We start from the raw sequence: 22,019 nt of genomic DNA, 5'->3' as shown, positions 1-22,019 counted from the left end.
TTCCTTTCTTGCGCCGGCCCCATTCTTCCGTCCTCTAAAGGCGACGGACGAACATCATGTGCCGTCCCCGTTCTTCTCCAAAGGCGTCGGACGAACACACAGCCGAATTTTCTCTTTCCTTTCTTGCGCGGGCCCCATTCTTCCGTCCTCCAAAGGCGACGGACGAACATCATGTGCCGTCCCCGTTCTTCTCCAAAGGCGTCGGACGAACACACAGCCGAATTTTCTCTTTCCTTTCTTGCGCGGGCCCCATTCTTCCGTCCTCCAAAGACGACGGACGAACATCTTGTGCCGTCCCCGTTCTTCTCCAAAGGCGTCGGACGAACACACAGCCGAATTTTCTCTTTCCTTTCTTGCGCGGGCCCCATTCTTCCGTCCTCCAAAGGCGACGGACGAACATCTTGTGCCGTCCCCGTTCTTCTCCAAAGGCATCGGACGAACACACAGCCGAATTTCTCTTTCCTTTCTTGCGCCGGCCCCATTCTTCCGTCCTCTAAAGGCGACGGACGAACATCATGTGCCGTCCCCGTTCTTCTCCAAAGGCGTCGGACGAACACACAGCCGAATTTTCTCTTTCCTTTCTTGCGCGGGCCCCATTCTTCCGTCCTCCAAAGGCGACGGACGAACATCATGTGCCGTCCCCGTTCTTCTCCAAAGGCGTCGGACGAACACACAGCCGAATTTTCTCTTTCCTTTCTTGCGCGGGCCCCATTCTTCTCCAAAGGCGTCGGACGAACACACAGCCGAATTTCATCTTTCCTCTCTTGCGCCGTCCCCGTTCTTCTCCAAAGGCGTTGGACAAACACACAGCCGAATTTTCTCTTTCCTTTCTTGCGCGGGCCCCATTCTTCCGTCCTCCAAAGGCGACGGACGAACATCTTGTGCCGTCCCCGTTCTTCTCCAAAGGCTTCGGACGAACACACAGCCGAACTTTCTCTTTCCTTTCTTGCGCCGGCCCCATTCTTCTCCAAAGGCGTCGGACGAACATCTTGTGCCGTCCCCGTTCTTCTCCAAAGGCATCGGACGAACACACAGCCGAATTTCTCTTTCCTTTCTTGCGCCGGCCCCATTCTTCCGTCCTCTAAAGGCGACGGACGAACATCATGTGCCGTCCCCGTTCTTCTCCAAAGGCGTCGGACGAACACACAGCCGAATTTTCTCTTTCCTTTCTTGCGCGGGCCCCATTCTTCCGTCCTCCAAAGGCGACGGACGAACATCTTGTGCCGTCCCCGTTCTTCTCCAAAGGCTTCGGACGAACACACAGCCGAATTTTCTCTTTCCTTTCTTGCGCCGGCCCCATTCTTCTCCAAAGGCGTCGGACGAACACACAGCCGAATTTCATCTTTCCTCTCTTGCGCCGTCCCCGTTCTTCTCCAAAGGCGTTGGACAAACACACAGCCGAATTTTCTCTTTCCTCTCTTGCGCCGGCCCCGTTCTTCCCTCCCCCAAAGGCGACGGACGAACATCTTGTGCCGTCCCCGTTCTTCTCCAAAGGCGTCGGACGAACACACAGCCGAATTGTCTATATCCTTTCTTGCGCCGGCCCCATTCTTCCGTCCTCCAAAGGCGACGGACGAACATCTTGTGCCGTCCCCGTTCTTCTCCAAAGGCGTCGGATGAACACACAGCCGAATTTTCTCTTTCCTTTCTTGCGCCGACCCCATTCTTCCGTCCTCCAAAGGCGACGGACGAACATCTTGTGCCGTCCCCGTTCTTCTCCAAAGGCGTCGGACGAACACACAGCCGAATTTTCTCTTTCCTTTCTTGTGCCGTCCCCGTTCTTCTCCAAAGGCGTCGGACGAACACACAGCCGAATTTTCTCTTTCCTTTCTTGCGCCGGCCCCATTCTTCCGTCCTCCAAAGGCGACGGACGAACATCTTGTGCCGTCCCCGTTCTTCTCCAAAGGCGTCGGACGAACACACAGCCGAATTTTATCTTTCCTTTCTTGCGCGGGCCCCATTCTTCCGTCCTCCAAAGGCGACGGACGAGCATCTTGTGCCGTCCCCGTTCTTCTCCAAAGGCATCGGACGAACACACAGCCGAATTTCTCTTTCCTTTCTTGCGCCGGCCCCATTCTTCCGTCCTCTAAAGGCGACGGACGAACATCATGTGCCGTCCCCGTTCTTCTCCAAAGGCGTCGGACGAACACACAGCCGAATTTTCTCTTTCCTTTCTTGCGCCGGCCCCATTCTTCCGTCCTCCAAAGGCGACGGACGAACATCTTGTGCCGTCCCCGTTCTTCTCCAAAGGCGTCGGACGAACACACAGCCGAATTTTCTCTTTCCTTTCTTGCGCCGGCCCCATTCTTCTCCAAAGGCGTCGGACGAACACACAGCCGAATTTCATCTTTCCTCTCTTGCGCCGTCCCCGTTCTTCTCCAAAGGCGTTGGACAAACACACAGCCGAATTTTCTCTTTCCTCTCTTGCGCCGGCCCCGTTCTTCCCTCCCCCAAAGGCGACGGACGAACATCTTGTGCCGTCCCCGTTCTTCTCCAAAGGCGTCGGACGAACACACAGCCGAATTGTCTATATCCTTTCTTGCGCCGGCCCCATTCTTCCGTCCTCCAAAGGCGACGGACGAACATCTTGTGCCGTCCCCGTTCTTCTCCAAAGGCGTCGGATGAACACACAGCCGAATTTTCTCTTTCCTTTCTTGCGCCGACCCCATTCTTCCGTCCTCCAAAGGCGACGGACGAACATCTTGTGCCGTCCCCGTTCTTCTCCAAAGGCGTCGGACGAACACACAGCCGAATTTTCTCTTTCCTTTCTTGTGCCGGCCCCATTCTTCCGTCCTCCAAAGGCGACGGACGAACATCTTGTGCCGTCCCCGTTCTTCTCCAAAGGCGTCGGACGAACACACAGCCGAATTTTCTCTTTCCTTTCTTGCGCGGGCCCCATTCTTCCGTCCTCCAAAGGCGACGGACGAGCATCTTGTGCCGTCCCCGTTCTTCTCCAAAGGCATCGGACGAACACACAGCCGAATTTCTCTTTCCTTTCTTGCGCCGGCCCCATCCTTCCGTCCTCTAAAGGCGACGGACGAACATCATGTACCGTCCCCGTTCTTCTCCAAAGGCGTCGGACGAACACACAGCCGAATTTCTCTTTCCTTTCTTGCGCCGGCCCCATTCTTCCGTCCTCCAAAGGCGACGGACGAACATCTTGTGCCGTCCCCGTTCTTCTCCAAAGGCGTCGGACGAACACAGCCGAATTTTATCTTTCCTCTCTTGCGCCGTCCCCGTTCTTCTCCAAAGGCGTTGGACAAACACACAGCCGAATTTTCTCTTTCCTCTCTTGCGCCGGCCCCGTTCTTCCCTCCCCCAAAGGCGACGGACGAACATCTTGTGCCGTTCCCGTTCTTCTCCAAAGGCGTCGGACGAACACACAGCCGAATTTTCTATTTCCTTTCTTGCGCGGGCCCCATTCTTCCGTCCTCCAAAGGCGACGGACGAACACACAGCCGAATTTTCTATTTCCTTTCTTGCGCCGGCCCCATTCTTCTCCAAAGGCGTCGGACGAACACACAGCCGAATTTTATCTTTCCTCTCTTGCGCCGTCCCCGTTCTTCTCCAAAGGCGTTGGACAAACACACAGCCGAATTTTCTCTTTCCTCTCTTGCGCCGGCCCCGTTCTTCCCTCCCCCAAAGGCGACGGACGAACATCTTGTGCCGTCCCAGTTCTTCTCCAAAGGCGTCGGACGAACACACAGCCGAATTTTCTATTTCCTTTCTTGCGCCGGCCCCATTCTTCCGTCCTCCAAAGGCGACGGACGAACATCTTGTGCCGTCCCCGTTCTTCTCCAAAGGCGTCGGATGAACACACAGCCGAATTTTCTCTTTCCTTTCTTGCGCCGGCCCCATTCATCCGTCCTCCAAAGGCGACGGACGAACATCTTGTGCCGTCCCCGTTCTTCTCCAAAGGCGTCGGACGAACACACAGCCGAATTTTCTCTTTCCTTTCTTGTGCCGTCCCCGTTCTTCTCCAAAGGCGTCGGACGAACACACAGCCGAATTTTCTCTTTCCTTTCTTGCGCCGGCCCCATTCTTCCGTCCTCCAAAGGCGTCGGACGAACACACAGCCGAATTTTCTCTTTCCTTTCTTGCGCGGGCCCCATTCTTCCGTCCTCCAAAGGCGACGGACGAACATCTTGTGCCGTCCCCGTTCTTCTCCAAAGGCATCGGACGAACACACAGCCGAATTTCTCTTTCCTTTCTTGCGCCGGCCCCATTCTTCCGTCCTCTAAAGGCGACGGACGAACATCATGTGCCGTCCCCGTTCTTCTCCAAAGGCGTCGGACGAACACACAGCCGAATTTTCTCTTTCCTTTCTTGCGCGGGCCCCATTCTTCCGTCCTCCAAAGGCGACGGACGAACATCTTGTGCCGTCCCCGTTCTTCTCCAAAGGCGTCGGACGAACACACAGCCGAATTTTCTCTTTCCTTTCTTGCGCCGGCCCCATTCTTCTCCAAAGGCGTCGGACGAACACACAGCCGAATTTTATCTTTCCTCTCTTGCGCCGTCCCCGTTCTTCTCCAAAGGCGTCGGACGAACACACAGCCGAATTTTCTATTTCCTTTCTTGCGCCGGCCCCATTCTTCCGTCCTCTAAAGGCGACGGACGAACATCATGTGCCGTCCCCGTTCTTCTCCAAAGGCGTCGGACGAACACACAGCCGAATTTTCTCTTTCCTTTCTTGCGCCGGCCCCATTCTTCCGTCCTCCAAAGGCGACGGACGAACATCTTGTGCCGTTCCCGTTCTTCTCCAAAGGTGTCGGACAGCGTATACGGACCACCGCAACTTCCGCTCCCTCACTCTAGAGGTCTACCCGCGAGTTTCCCTCTCGCATTTTTCAAGGCCGTTCGCGCCGCACTTTCAACGTATGACCAGAAGTAAAAATAAGTTTGACACTCAACGTGTGACCATAAGTAACAAATAAATGTGATACTCAACGTCTGAGCAGAATTATTAAATAAGTGTGACCACAGAAGTAACAAACAAGTGTTAGTGCAAATAAGTATGGCCGTGGATATATATTGGTTGTGATAACGGCGTTGCAGGTTGCTGTGAATAGCTCAAAAAAACTTAACACATCAGGAGGATTGTGTGTATTCTGACCGTCGTACGTCTTGTTTCGTAATAAACTCATCAAAATAAAACCAAACGATGCAAAAATTATTTAAAAAGTCAAATTTACGTATAAACAATCGGACCTATTTAGAATGAATGTTACAAGCGAAATACAAGTTGGGAGGGGAGAAGGGAAAGTATTTCTTGGGGAGGGAAGGAAGTTAAAACCAACAATTAACGCCTCGTAGTGAGGAACGGAGGAACTAAGTAGCACTGGTGAAAGTTAGTGTATTTTGGATTTTTCGTCGTTCTATGGAGATGCTATCGCCATCTATCTACGATAGACTAAATAAAGATCCAGATAGGCGACAATAAATAGTCTTTTATGTGGTCGATCTCGAGTCGAGCATTCATAAAACCTTCAGCATACGAAACTCGAAAGTATCTCCACAGAACGACGAAAAATCAAAAATTACACTAACTTTGACCAGTGCTACTTAGTTCCTCCGTTTCTCACTACGGGGCGTTATTTGTTGGTTTTAACTTCCTTCCCTCCCCAAGGCATACTTTCCTTTCTCCCCTGCCAACTTGTATTAAGAAATACGTCTGATTGACACTCTTTTGGTAATTATGTCACTTTTGTTATTATGTGATTTATGATATTATAGGAAACAATGAAATAAACAATTATATAATTGTAACATGATTGCATTTATTCATACATTTTTGGTTAAATTCATAATTCCTTTAGTCTTTTGTCTGATGCAAGACGTAACGAAAATTAAGCTTTCCAATACAATTATTTTCCCATCGTACCTAATATCACTCGCGAATCTCTCTGGGTATAAAAGCTGTACAACTATTAACCAGCAATCAACCAGTCGTTATCTCGAGAATAATAACACTTGAGATAATTCGACCGAATTTACCCCTTGATAAATACAAATACTTGGCGCATTAACAGGTGATTGGAATCTAATCTCAGGGAACCCTCTATTAACCCGCCTGTTTATCTGAAACGCTTTCTAAAGTACCATCGACTTCCAAGGGTGACTGTCAAACTAGAAGGGTTCCAAATAGACTGTTTACAAGATAGGTTTTAATTTATAAGAAAATTAGCTATGATTAAGTTAGGTAGGGAACACATTTTGATCGTGGTCGGATTGTTGGAGTCTTTTTTCTACTCCGGTTTGGTTTTTGGATGGGCGACCTTGAATTTTTTACTCAAAAAAGAAGGAGTTTTCTCACACTTATGTTCGGACACCGGTCAAGTCGTTCCAGAGAACAACACCAATCTGGTCACTTCCTATTACATCAACGATTACCCTACGTATTCGAATCTCAAGTTCAATAATCTAAGTGGATCTCAAAACGAGGTAATTTATAATCGCAAATAACATAATAACAATAGGTATGACCATAAGTGTATAATATTCTTATATAAGTGTGACACTTCCTATTCTTCACATGCAAAAGTTTTACCGAGAGCTATTCACAAGACAGAGTGCATTACGGGCTTCGTTGCCGTTTTGCGTTGGCTTGCTCCCGCGTCACACGTAGCCTTTGACAGCGCTAATTTCCTGACCAACCCTTTTTTCGACACTGACATTCTCGTTCAGCTCCGACTTGGACTTGCACTCTAACTGATTAGCGTGTTATCGTTTTTGGTAGTAGCATAAGTGGATAATAAACATAAGCGTGGCACAGAACGAATTCTGTTAATGTTAGTCTGTCGTGAAGCGATTGCGAAATAGGAAGTTGCCCAACAGGAAACTCATCCCTTCCAACTCTTTCCGTTGGCTAAATAGTTGGTTAGTTTGATGGCGAGAAATACGAGTGTACACGCGTTTAACTTTGAAATTCGAAAAAAACTAACTTCTGAAATGGAGCCAGTGTTTAGGCCTATAATAGTTATTTTTATCTTCCGATCCAATAATCGATAATTATTTTCTTAAAGTAAGCGTTTTTTACTCTTTTGAAAGCATTTTAATTCAATAGGCGGACCGTCACCGATTTTCCGGGCTTCCTCCAAATACTAGGAGCAATTCGCGGAGAGTGGTCAGTCCGTCGTTACGTAATGGTTTACGTTGTCACTGGTGAAACAGACTATCATTAAAAAAATTTCATTGGGTGAATAGGAAGTGTCATACTTATGTTTATTATCCACTTATGGTAATAGTATATTTCACCTAAGGCATATTTAGACACGTACTCTGGGGCTCTGTGCTGAGAACTAAACCTAGATTGCGCAATAGCTCTGAAAATCAGATGGGTGATAATTTTTCCTAATCGACGTATACATGTACATACTTATTGTCTTATGTTACTTATGGTATAATAATATCAGAAGATTTTTTATATATTTCTTACAAGATAAGTAACCATCTAGGCCATAAAAATGAGACTAGTACCTTCCCCAAGAGGTCGGACATTTACCAAAATCCCGTACACTTTGTCTAAAATCGCAAAATCTTTTAACTCGCTCTATGTAACATTGAAATCCCAAAATCACTTCAAAAAGTAATGATAAAATCGCCAAAATCACTTCAAAAAGTAATGATAAAATCGCCAAAATCTTTTAACTCGCTCTATGTAACATTGAAATCCCAAAATCACTTCAAAAAGTAATGATAAAATCGCCAAAATCACTTCAAAAAGTAATGATAAAATCGCAAAATCTTTTAACTCGCTCTATGTAACATTGAAATCCCAAAATCACTTCAAAAAGTAATGATAAAATCGCCAAAATCTTTTAACTCGCTCTATGTAACATTGAAATCCCAAAATCACTTCAAAAAGTAATGATAAAATCGCCAAAATCACTTCAAAAAGTAATGATAAAATCGCAAAATCTTTTAACTCGCTCTATGTAACATTGAAATCCCAAAATCACTTCAAAAAGTAATGATAAAATCGCCAAAATCACTTCAAAAAGTAATGATAAAATCGCCAAAATCTTTTAACTCGCTCTATGTAACATTGAAATCCCAAAATCACTTCAAAAAGTAATGATAAAATCGCCAAAATCACTTCAAAAAGTAATGATAAAATCGCAAAATCTTTTAACTCGCTCTATGTAACATTGAAATCCCAAAATCACTTCAAAAAGTAATGATAAAATCGCCAAAATCTCTACGAAATCCCGAAATCCCGTACAAAATAATGACAAGTGTCCGACCCCTCGATCTTCGCAAGCTCGACGCGGATTACGTTAGGCACGAATTTCCCGCCAAACCATGGATGTATATACACCGCATCACAGCTCAAAGTTTACTACTTTTCCTAACCATGTAAAATGTTCAGATTGCATTCAGCGCCGTAACCAGCCTTAAAATTTGAGTAGGGAACTGTTTTTAGTGGCGTAGTATGAGCGAGCGAGGCGCTACGCAATGTATATTTTGATACAATTGATGCTCAGAGCCTGTAACGAGTGATGGCCTCCCCGTTTGTGTTAGATCAAGGCCAACTTCGATATCTCGCGCTACAGCGGCCATCTCATTCGTTGACGTTTCTGTGTTAACTTATGAGCAAAAGATGTGTATGACGTCAGCGCCCCTAGCGGATTATTATTTTTAGTATAGTTTTTACATTGAAGTCAATATAACAACCGAGAGTGGCGCTGAACTCCTACACGTTATAGTACAGTTTATAGGGGGAAAATCCTTGCTTGCGGAATTTCGACGAATGTGTTGGCCGCTGTAGCGCGAACAGCGCGTGATCAAAGTTGGCCGTGGTTAGATTGACTGCAAGTGTGCACGCGGAACGAGGGCGTGGAGGCGGCCATGATCAGTGGCTGAGAACTCAGAGGCCCCCCCGCAAAAATCTCTATGAGGCCCCCCTTTTTAATTTTTTTTTATGGTTAGCCCCCCCCCGAAGCTCGAGACCCCCCCGCACCGCGGGCCCTGCGGACCATCAGCTACGCCACTGGCCATGATCAGGTGTCACGACGAAGAGAGAGAGAGATAGACTATGGTGGCGATGGTTCAACAAATATTTCACATTCATAGTTATTCATATTTTTATAAATTTATTTGTTTATATTGCTAATTGCCTATTTTTTTTTGGAACGAAAAAATTAAATTTTTCATAATATTAAAATAAAAATGAGTTCAACTGAAAAACTTTAATGATCACCAAAATATCTGGGTTCAATTTCATCTCAAAATTCTAGGTAGGGCACTTCAAATTCCAGGTAGGACACGGCCCGAGTGCCCCTCCCCCCACCTTACGGCCCTGATTACATTTCGTATGAATATGTACTAATTTATAAATAATTTACCCCGATATAATAGTTTTAGAAACTCGCTATATTGTGAATGTCACTCTGCACTATTATTCTTCTAAAAAGCATTTTGAAAAGTCAACGGGAACCTGCCTGTGGTATAGGGATATGTAAATGATATATTATATACTTCTGATATTATCAAAGTTTTCCCTTATTAGCTTAAAGGGGAACGGCCAAGCTTTTCCAAATATGGCCTTATTTCCGTATCAAAAGATTAACAAGACGTTCAATATACTAACACGTACCTCTTTTTTGTCTTGTAAAAATAGCTTTTGGCCCAAAAGTTGAAACGAAAAATAACGCCAGGTGTTTGGGTTTGAATTTTCGCCGCCATCTTAGTGGCTGCCGCCAGCGCCCCTAACCCCGTATGAGCGATTTGCGAACTATCCTAACTTTTAAAATCGCGCAATTTAGGCTTAGGTCTCTTATAACTGGAACGCGCCGCGCGTGCAAAACACATTTTTTGCGTCTTCAGCAGCGCGCGCTTTTACTTTGTTTTTCTGTCTCACCGACTTCTCACCAGGTGTCGCGGCGGACGCACGCTTTTCGATTTTCCGAAATTTCTTTATTTTATTAAAAATTAACCACTCAATATTTTTTGATGCGGTTTTCGCCATAGATTTTAGTTCTTAATGGGCTACAGGGCTATCTAACTGGTTAAAGCTTGACCGTTCCCCTTTAAGCTATATTAATGATTTAAATTACAGACTGTTGAAGCTATCTATCTCAGTTGTGATGAGCAGTCCAAAATTCTCAATTTAGCCTACAATATCGCCATTAGTGTGGGAGCTTTTTCTGGACTGCTCTGGGGTATCATCTTGGATAAATTTGGCATCAGAACACTCAGACTATTAATTAGGTTGGTGTTAAAATTTCCTAAAAAACCTTAAATTAAAAAATAAATAAATTAATTAATATTTTAGTTTTTGCATAACCGGAGGCGCTTTACTTTTGATGTTCACAAATAAAGGTATTAAATGTTATTTTTAAATATAACAGATTGAAGTTTGAATCGATTAAGCCTGCTAACAAAAATCCTGTAGAATTGACCGATTTCAAAATTACGTTTTTGCGCGTAACCATACCTTTACATTGTGAGGTATAGCGGGCTTATTTACCCGCTTTTATACCCCAACATGGCGGCGTATTTTCACGCGCAAAATAATTTTAAGATCCACCATTTTAAAAATTATTTATACATTTTGCTAAATGGGTACAAGGCTTCGGAACATATCAAATTTAAACCAGTATTAAACTATTAATGCTTTTTAACACTAGGTAGAAACTTTTAGCTTGTTGCCATGAACAGCTCTTCAATGACTAGAAAACCGAATTACCGTACATTTTTGGGCGTTAAATAAAAATACAATGGATACCCTGCTCAAATATTGCCTACTTCCCCAATTCTATTCATCAGCTTCCAAGATACGCCACTTGGAGAAAATAGGAATAAAGTCCATTACAGGAAAAATAGCGCTTATAAAGAGAATAACGAGCCTAGTTAACTTCATTCGAGGCGGGGGGGGGGGGGGGTTGATTAGTTAGCACTTTCGACTTGCCACAAGAGGAGCCGGGGTGGTTCTCAGCTATAGTTGCAATGTATGAAAACTCGCAATAGCTACTTTTGTGTTGATTGTTCAAAGTTAATCCCTCATTGGTTAGAGGGATTTCCCGTAAAAACCTGTTTAAAACTGAATTAATGGCTTTAAAAGTCGACTGATGACCTAGGCCTAGCTGATTATTATTATAAAAAAATAATTGATTGGAGCTGTCAGCTGGCTTCTTTGGCTAAGCAGACGAATCTTGGAGGGAGGGTTGGACATAAGGATATTTTTTTAGTAGTCAGCCCGACTAGTGAGCCTCCTATCTGAATTTATTTTAGTAGTCACTGACTAGTGCGGAAAAATGGGGATATAAGAACAACAAGGACAGCCAACATTTTGCTTTACCCGTCAGAATTAAAATATTATCATTTGAGTTACATGACTTTGGCCGATCACCATTTTTTCACGACTTATAAGTCTTTGACTAGTTTAAAATATTTTCATTGATAATATCATCAAATGACGCATTAATTTGAGATAGACATTCTGAATCAGAACTTGTATGAGGTGCAGTGGACTTTTGATTTTCTACTAGCTCTACAAGCATGTTGGTTGAGCTATTTCGCTTATTGGGAAAGCTTCAAAGTTGGTTACAGACATTTTATTCATTGTACATTGGTAATAGCCTAACAGTAACAAGGCTCACTGTAAGCGTTATATCGATATGATTTTTTTTAAATAAAATGGGATTGATAAATTTATGATACGCCATATTCACCATTATTTATGAATATTTGGGTAAATGTTTCACTAGTCAAATAAAAAGGAACCACCAATGGACTGCATTGTAAAGGATGATAAAATTAGCGAATAAGTAGAATAGTCCATTAAGAAAAGGGATACAAAAGCCAAACCCTAAACAAATTTGAAGAAATTAAAAAACTTACAAATAGCTCGTACCGATAGGTCTTCGAGCAAACAAAAAGACGCGAATCTTGGACCAAATAGATCTTCGAGTGAAAAACTAAATTAAGTTAAATAAAATAGCCAGAAATTCCAATGGTAGACCGGTTTCGTCCTATTTGGAATTTCTGGCTATTTTATTTCATTTTATTTAGTTTTTCCCTCGAAAATCTATTAATTTTTGTCCGAGTTTCGCGTCTTTATGTTTGCTCGAAGACCTATCGGTACGAGCTAATTGTAAAATTTTTAATTTCTTCAAATATGTTTAGGGTTTAGCTTTTTTATCCCTTTTCTTAATGGACTATTCTACTTATTCGCTATATTTATTATCCTTTTCACTAGTCAAATTGATTTCGATTAATTTTAGTAGTCGGAGCATTAATTTAAGGGTATCTTCCCATTGCGCCGAATCCCATTCGACCGAATTCCCATTAGGCCGAATTCCGCCAATGCTTTTGATGAAATTAGCCCAAAGGCGGGTTTTGTATTTTTCTAATTGACCGACGCAATATTCACAATTGAGCGACTGCAAAAAAAAAAATAGTTTTTCGTTCTACTCCTTTTAATTTTTTTAGGTTAGGTTAGGTTAGGTTAGGTAACACTGCATGCTGTTCTGACAGATGCTGAAACGGATAAAACCGAATCCTAAACCCGGAGAAGTGCGGGTTTTTCGGTCGAATGGGATTGGGTTCGGTCGAATGGAACAGATTCAATTTAAGTAGTCAAATGCCGATACTAGTGCCTTATGTCCAACCTTGCTTGGAGGAAATATTTTGTTTAGTGATCCCAACTTGGCTACGCAGCTAAAATAAAAGTGTATTTTGTTGAAGCGTTGATTCTGTTGCTCTCGATTGCTCAATTAAGAAAGCACTTTAATGACAGGACCATACATTACAGATTTACCATATTTGCTTTTCCCCGCTATGATACTCTGTTCGTTTTTGGGAATTCCGGTGAGGCTATCCAGCCTTCAAGTACGTTTTCCCTTTTAGTTCAAGCCGCTAGTTCAAAATCACTGTAGTTCCCTTCACTCCAGATTGCCGAACTGTTTCCTCGTCAAAGATCAACGCTAATCTCTTTGTACAGCGGGGCTACCACGGCGTCAGCCGCGGTTTTCACCTTCTTAAAGGTAATTTTAAGGATAAATATCCCTAAAACATTTAAATAATTAAATGATAAATATCCCTAAAACATTTAAATAATTAAATGATAAATATCCCTAAGACCTTTAAATAATTTAATGATAAATATCCCTAAAACCTTTAAATAATTTAATGATAAATTTCCCTAACAATTTCAATAATTTAATGATAAGTATCCCTAAAACATTTAATTAATTAAATGATAAATATCCTTAAAACATCTAAATAATTTAATGATAAATATCCCTAAAACATTTAATTAATTTAATGATAAATATCCTTAAAACATTTATATAATTTAATGATAATTATCCCTAAAACATTTAAATAATTTAATGATAAATATCCCTAAATAATTTAAATAATTTAATGATAAATATCTCTAAATCTTTTAAATAATTTAATGATAAATATCACTAAAACCTTTAAATAATTTAATGATAAATATCCCTAAAACCTTTAAATAATTTAATGATAAATATCACTAAAACCTTTAAATAATTTAATGATAAATATCCCTAAAACATTTAAATAATTTAATGATAAATATCGCTAAAACATTTAATTATTTTATGATAATGATTCCTAAATCATTTAATTATTTAATGATAAATATCCATAACACATTCAATTAATTTAATGATAAATATCTCTAAAACATTTAATTAATTTAATTATAAATATCCCTAAAACATTTATATAATTTAATTATAAATATCCCTAAATCATTTAAATAATTTAATGATAAATATCCCTAAATAATTTAAATAATTTAATGATAAATATCTCTAAAACATTTAAATAATTTAATGATAAATATCCCTAAAACATTTAAATAATTTAATGATAAATATCCCTAAATCATTTAAATAATTTAATGATAAATATCTCTAAATCTTTTAAATAATTTAATGATAAATATCCCTAAAACATTTAAATAATTTAATGATAAATTTCCCTAAATCTTTTAAATAATTTAACGATAAATATCCCTAAAACATTTAAATAATTTAATGATAAATATCCCTAAATCTTTAAAATAATTTAATGATAAATATCCCTAAGTCTTTTAAATAATTTAATGATAAATATCCCTAAATCCTTTAAATAATTTAACGATAAATATCCCTAAAACATTTAAATAATTTAATGAAAAATATCCCTAAATCATTTAAATAATTTAATGATAAATATCCCTAAAATATTTAAATAATTTAATGATAAATATCCCTAAAACATTTAAATAATTTAATGATAAATATCCCTAAAACATTTAATTTTTTTATGATAATTATCCCTAAAACATTTAATTATTTAATGATAAATATCCATAACACATTTAATTAATTTAATGATAAATATCCATAAAACATTTCATAAATTTAATGATAAATTTCCCTAACAATTTCAATAATTTAATGATAAGTATCCCTAAAACATTTAATTAATTAAATGATAAATATCCTTAAAACATCTAAATAATTTAATGATAAATATCCCTAAAACATTTAATTAATTTAATGATAAATATCCCTAAAACATTTAATTAATTTAATGATAAATATCCTTAAAACATTTATATAATTTAATGATAATTATCCCTAAAACATGTAATAATTTAATACTCTTAAAATCTTTAATTAATTTAATGTTCTTCAAATATTTCATTACTTTAATATTCTTAAAATATTAAACTAATTTATTATTATTAAAACATTTAAATAATTTCATATGCTTAAAATATTTAATTAATTTTATATTCTTAAAACATTTAATTAATTTCATAATCTTAAAATGTTTAATTAATTTCATACTATTAAAAGGTTTAATTAATTTCATACTATTAAAATATTTAATTAATTTCATAATATTAAATATTTAATTAATTTCATATTCTTGAAAAATTTATTTAATTTCATATTATTAAAATATTTAATTAATTTCATAATATTAAAATATTTAATTAATTTCATAATATTAAAATATTTAATTAATTTAATTTAATATTAAAATATTTAATTAATTTCGTAATATTAAATATTTAATTATTTCATAATATTAAATATTTAATTAATTTCATATTCTTGAAAAATTTAATTAATTTCGCACTATTAAAATATTTAATTAATTTCGCACTATTAAAATATTTAATTAATTTCGTAATTTTAAAATAATTTCATAATTTTAAAATATTTAATTAATTTCATAATTTTAAAATATTTAATTAATTACGTATTATTAAAACAATTCATTAGTTTAAACAATTCACTAGTTTAATATTAAAACAATTCATTAGTTTAATATTATTAAAACAATTCATAACTTTAATATTAATAAAACAACTCATTAGTTTAATATTATTAAAACAATTCATTCTTAAAATAATTAATTTCATATTCTTAAAATAATTAATTTCATATTCTTAAAATAATTAAATTCATATTCTTAAAATAATTAAATTCATATTCTTACTATAATTTCATATTCTGAAAATAATTAATTTCTTATTCTTAAAATAATTAATTTCATATTCTTAAAATAATTAATTTCATTTTCTTAAAATAATTAATTTCATTTTCTTAAAATAATTAATTTCATTTCTTAAAACATTTAATTTAATATCCTTAAAATATTTATTTTAATTTACTTAAAAAATTTAATTTTATATCCTTAAAACATTTAATTTTATATCCTTTAAAAATTTAATTTTATATCCTTAAAAAATTTAATTTAATATCCCCAAATCATTTAATTTAATATCCTTAAAGCATTTAATGTAATATACTTAAATCATTTAGTTAATATAATATACTTAAATCATTTAGTTAATATAAAATACTTAAATCATTTAGTTAATATAATATACTTAAATCATTTAGTTAATATAATGTACTTAAATTATTTAATTTAATATCCTTAAAGCATTAAATTTAATATCCTTAAAGCATTTAATTTAATATCCTTAAAGCATTTAATGTAATATACTTAAATCATTTAGTTAATATAATATACTTAAATCATTTAGTTAATATAAAATACTTAAATCATTTAGTTAATATAATGTACTTAAATTATTTAATTTAATATCCTTAAAGCATTAAATTTAATATCCTTAAAGCATTTAATTTAATATCCTTAAAGCATTTAATTTAATATCCTTAAAGCCTTTAATTTAATATCCTTAAATCATTAAATTTAATATCCTTAAAGCATTTAATTTAATAACCTTAAAGCATTTAATTTAATATCCTTAAATCATTAAATTTAATATCCTTAAATCATTTAATTTAATATCCTTAAATCATTTAATTTAATATCCTTAAAGCATTTAATTTAATATCGTTAAAGCATTTAATTTAATATACTTAAAGCATTTAATTTAATATCCTTAAAGCATTTAATTTAACATCATTAAAGCATTTAATTTAATATCCTTAAAGCATTTAATTTAATATCCTTAAAGAATTTAATTTAATATCCTTAAAGCATTTAATTTAATATCCTTAAAGCATTTAATTTAATATTCTTAAAGCAGTTATTGTAATATAATATTCTTAAAGCATTTATTGTAATATAATATTCTTAAAGCATTTATTGTAATATAATATTCTTAAAGCATTTATTGTAATATAATATTCTTAAAGCATTTATTGTAATATAATATTCTTAAAGCATTTATTGTAATATAATATTCTTAAAGCATTTATTGTAATATAATATTCTTAAAGCATTTATTGTAATATAATATTCTTAAAGCATTTATTGTAATATAATATTCTTAAAGCATTTATTGTAATATAATATTCTTAAAGCATTTATTGTAATATAATATTCTTAAAGCATTTATTGTAATATAATATTCTTAAAGCATTTATTGTAATATAATATTCTTAAAGCATTTATTGTAATATAATATTCTTAAAGCATTTATTGTAATATAATATTCTTAAAGCATTTATTGTAATATAATATTCTTAAAGCATTTATTGTAATATAATATTCTTAAAGCATTTATTGTAATATAATATTCTTAAAGCATTTATTGTAATATAATATTCTTAAAGCATTTATTGTAATATAATATTCTTAAAGCATTTATTGTAATATAATATTCTTAAAGCATTTATTGTAATATAATATTCTTAAAGCATTTATTGTAATATAATATTCTTAAAGCATTTATTGTAATATAATATTCTTAAAGCATTTATTGTAATATAATATTCTTAAAGCATTTATTGTAATATAATATTCTTAAAGCATTTATTGTAATATAATATTCTTAAAGCATTTATTGTAATATAATATTCTTAAAGCATTTATTGTAATATAATATTCTTAAAGCATTTATTGTAATATAATATCTTTCAATCATTTAGTTTAAAATTAATGTAATATCCTTGAAACAATTAATTAATTTTATATTCTTAAACAATTAATTAATTTAATTTTCTTAATGCAACTAATTTCACATTCTTAAAACAATTAATTTAATACTCTTAAAAGAATAATTTATTATTCTTAAAACAATTAATTTAATACTCTTAAAAGAATAATTTATTATTCTTAAAACAATTAATTTTATACTCTTAAAACATTTAGTTAATTTAATACGCTTAAGACTTTGATTTCATTTAATATTCTTAAAACATTTAATAAATTTAATGCTCTTAAAACATTTATTTCATTTAATATTCTTAAAACATATACTTTTAATATTCTTAAAACATATACTTTTAATATTCTTAAAACATATACTTTTAATATTCTTTAAACATATATTTTAATATTCTTAAAACATTTAATTAATCGAAAAAAGTCTTCAACAGTATTTCTACGACATTGGTCTGAACTGGAAGGAAATGACGGCGATATTTTTGGGGGTCTCATTCATGGCGTTGCCCTTCACCTTCCTCTTCTTTCCAAGGCACTCTTTCGACGAGCTCAAGGTCAAGATGAACTCGAAAACAGAAAGCGTGGAGCAGTTGGACGAAAAGCCGGCGGTTTTGGAGGTCAAACCTCAATGCGAGCAGAAACCTTTGCCTTTGACCTTCTCCATCTTCTCCCTATCTTCGCTGCTCTACAACTTCTGGTTCGCCTGGCTGATGCTCTACGCCTTGTACTACAACGGTTCCTTGCATCTCTGGGTTGCCAGGTCCTCAAACGACCCCAATGACCGTAAGTAATTGATTTATAAGCTAGTATTTCGGATCATATCTCCGATGGTAATTCGAAAACCAAATATCGAAACGCTTACAAATTAATGAAAGATTTGTGTTGACAGTGAACACTTACGTGGACATCTTGGGCATCTCTCAATTGGGGGCGTTGATATTAGGCCCGATGGTTGGAATGCTAATCGACTGGAACTTACGGCGGGTTCCGGCTCCGGAAGTTAACCTGCCCAAACACCCGACGTGCAGCGGGGACGGAGTGGACTACCACCAGACAAGGAGACAAGTCAAAGCCACCTTCTGGATGGCCCTAATGGCTACTTGCCTACTTGGCGCCGTGCTGGTGACCAAGTTCTTCAATAGCAACACCGCCATCATAACCTCAATGGTCTTCTACATTGTCTTTCGATCGTCAGTAATGGGAGTTTCCATCACGTATTTGAGACAGAGGTAATTAGAATAATAATAACCAGCTAGGCTAATACCCAAGGCACCACCTTAGACCCAAGTCGTGTAGCGACTTATAATACCTTTAAATAGGTGGCCGGATTACAATATTATTGCGCAAATTAAAACAATATTCATCCTGACATTTATGTTGAAACGGTTTTTTACTTAACTCACTCGTCTGCTACAGACAAATTCAAAAGTCATAAGATCGTTTTTTTGTTAACTAAACTTATCAAAATATAAGCAAACAATGCAAAAATTATATTAAAATGCAAGTATCATTATTTATATAGCAGTGGCGGCGGAAGGTTCATATTCTTTTTTGGGGGGGGGGGCAAACCTGCGATATATAAATATATTTATATATATATATATATTTCCAAATGGATGAAAGCTGGTTAATTGTATACTCGTGGATAATTGTCTAATAAAAATTTTAAGCGTGATATTAATTTAATCTAATAATAATTCAATAGGCTAAAGTTCAAGAGTAGTTCCAACGCATAAATCATTTAGTGATTTGTGAAACCAATTACTTTTGAATAAAAAAGCCTGGTCCGCACCCGAATTTTTTTGGAGCGGACCAAGTACCCCGGTCCCCCCCCCCCGTTCCGCCGCCACTGTTATAAAGTCAAATTGACGAGGAAAAACTAATAGCGTCTGCTTCTGCAATGGCGAATCAAATGGGGCGTGGCGATAGTTTTCGGAAGCTTGATCTTCCCTGTTAAGATAGATTTGGTAGAAAATAGTAACCACTTAGGTTAATTAACAAGGAGACTACCCGAGGTGGCTATCACCGATTTTGTCGAAACTCGGGTGGTTAGGTAGACCTTATGGTAGTATTAAAATTGCCAAAGGTAAAAGTTGCGATGGGCTTTAGTTTCCCATGGCAACTGAAAATGTTTTTGACCTCACAAAACAAAAAACTCTCCATTTAAAAAAGCATGGGATTTTCTCGGTTTCACAGGGTACTTACTTACTTAAAAAATTTGAAAAGATTAAATTTTCAAAACTTACCCAAAAAGATGAATTTGACCTATTTTGGGTAAAATTGATCAAGGATTTTGAGTAAAATTTATCAATTTTAACAAAATTTGGGTAACCTAGAAAATTGTATGCTTTTTTAAATGGAGAGGTTAAAAATATTTTCGGTTGCCATATGAAAACTAAAGCCCATTGCAACTTTTCCTTTTTGGGATTTTCATACTATCATAAGGTCTACTGAACCCCCGAGTTTCAACAAAATCGGTGATAACCACTTCGGGTAATCTCCTTGTTAGTGTTTCGTAGCGACATATTCGTCAATGCCGAATTAAGGGCTAGACCTACTAGGCACAGGCCTATGGGCCCCCACTAACAGAAGACCCCCACCTACGGAAAATAATTGTGTATTGAAATTTCAGTGGAATTTTACTGTTTCACTGGTTTTGCAGTTAAAATTTCCCTCACTGATGAAATCAATGGATTTTTCACTGTTCTCTTTAGAGTTTTTCAAGTTACATGAAGGTCTACCAAACCCCCGAGTTTGAACAAAATCGGTGCGTTACACCTCGGGTCGTTTCCTTGATAGTGTCTAGGGCTCCACCTTCAGTAAATGCGGCAGCAAAAGCGACATAAGACCCAAAAGTGTGTCAGTACGGTATAATTTTAATGAGAGTTTGTCGCGAAGTAAAAAGAGGGAGTGGGAGAGGGGGTTGAAAATACGTCATCAAAATTTGTAATTTTCTCCACTTCAGCGCCGCCGAGTGAGGCGTTTTAGAACGTATGTCTACGGGAAAATAAATCGATGAGATAAAATCGCGGCAGACCATAGGCTAACTATAACGTTGCTAGTACTATTCCAACTAGTAGTTTATGTAGTCTTTTGTGAGACTAGCTCTCAGTAAATATTTTAACGGGCACGAAGGTAGAGTTGACACACTTTTGGGTCTTATGTCACTTTTGGCGGCACTGATATTCGGCATAGTCGGAGTTAAAATTTTCCTCATTAAAATTAAATTATGTAATTGTAGATTCCCACAGCAACATTTCAACAAACTGGTCGGCATAACGGCCACGTTCCGAAGTTTGACTTTCTTGTTGCAATTCCCGCTTTTCGTCTGGGACACCGAAAATCCCTTTCACGTGAGCGTCTTCAACATGATTTGCTTAGCAGTGGCATTCACCCTACCTCTGCACATGAAGACTCCTCTCTTGGACGTATTAATGCGAAGAGAAGACAAAGTCGCCCACAAAATCTACCAGAAAGCTGACGAAAAAGCTGCCAGCAACGCAGTTTCCATCATAACCAGCGGACTGTGACAATAATTAACACCGAATTTGCAGGGTTATTCAACTTTAGAAGGTTTGGATAACAGAAGGATTCGAATGGCACCCGAGGGGTAAGACAGTCTCAGATAATCTGTACACCGAGTTCGTGCACTTAGCACTGTTAAAGGTACATATTTTCAAGAGTTCGCGAGTTCCATTTAGCACTGTGAAAGGTACTGCAGTGTACACCGAGTTCGCAGAGTGTCTTACCCCTCGATGGCGCCCATCATTCAGTTTTCAGATTTACTTTCCCTAAATTATCCCTCTTTTATCGTTATTGTACAGGGGCCTATGTAAACATATTAAATTAATATTTACTGAAAATAAATATATATTTTCTAGGATATAAAATTAATTAAGTTTTACTAATTTCATAATTATTTGATCTCACCATTGTTTGCTTTTTTATTCTTATTTTTTATCTGCAATAGAGGGAGCTGTTAACAAATCAACGTAAGTTTGAGTTTGTGTGGAACTGTGCGACACTTGTTTCCATGGACCAAGAATTTAAGGGGAATCACAGTTGAGGCTTTAAAAAGCACGCGTGAATACTGGGATTTTGGGAATAGGAAAACACGGATTATTTTAGTTCATTGTGCACAAACTTGGCGTCGCTGAAGTCGATTTCCAACGTAGTTTCGTAGAGAAGCTGGAGCGATCACGATCAATTTTGACAAAATGGCGCCGTTTTGGTTGGTTAAAAGATTAGGCGTAGTAAGTTTTGAACCTTTTATTTAAATTGGTTCTTTAAAAGTTTCAGTATTGGTAATTAACCATTGTGTTAAGTAAAAATAACCAGTAAGCCACGTATGGCTGAGGTTTTTTTAATCAAATTCACTGGAATCCATTTCATTTCTAAACTTCTAACCTAACTTTATCGCACGTACTGTCGCCTAAGCCCCGATCAAGCCTCTCGCAGTGATAGTTGAACTGAATTCTTGAGGCGCTTATCAAAGTGGCTGGTGAATTAAAGGCTTTAAAAGTAGCTCGATGACTTAGGTGCCTTGGGTATTAGCCTAGCTGATTATTATTATTAAGTCTTCCGACTTAGGCCACGCCTACCGTGTCAAAATATCGGGATTCTTG

The 22,019-nt window shown here is 36.7% G+C and overlaps 1 protein-coding gene across 1 annotated transcript; it reads left to right on the top strand.

Annotated features, from left to right (window-relative positions):
- The first annotated feature begins 6,082 nt into the window (after positions 1–6,082).
- On the top strand, positions 6,083–21,607 carry LOC149961231 (equilibrative nucleobase transporter 1-like). The gene is made up of 8 exons (XM_090170368.1): positions 6,083–6,441; positions 10,058–10,209; positions 10,274–10,320; positions 12,755–12,831; positions 12,894–12,986; positions 17,829–18,177; positions 18,284–18,623; positions 20,636–21,607. The coding sequence occupies exons 1-8, from the start codon at positions 6,187–6,189 to the stop codon at positions 20,922–20,924; spliced, it is 1,602 nt and encodes a 533-aa protein (XP_090026494.1). The 5' UTR covers positions 6,083–6,186; the 3' UTR covers positions 20,925–21,607.
- Positions 21,608–22,019: the final 412 nt, after the last annotated feature.

The sequence above is a fragment of the Leiobunum rupestre genome, chromosome 1 (genome assembly GCF_980474605.1).
Source record: "Leiobunum rupestre chromosome 1, qqLeiRupe1.1.hap1, whole genome shotgun sequence".
NCBI lineage: Eukaryota > Metazoa > Arthropoda > Arachnida > Opiliones > Sclerosomatidae > Leiobunum > Leiobunum rupestre.
This window is presented reverse-complemented; position numbering and strand designations above follow the sequence as displayed.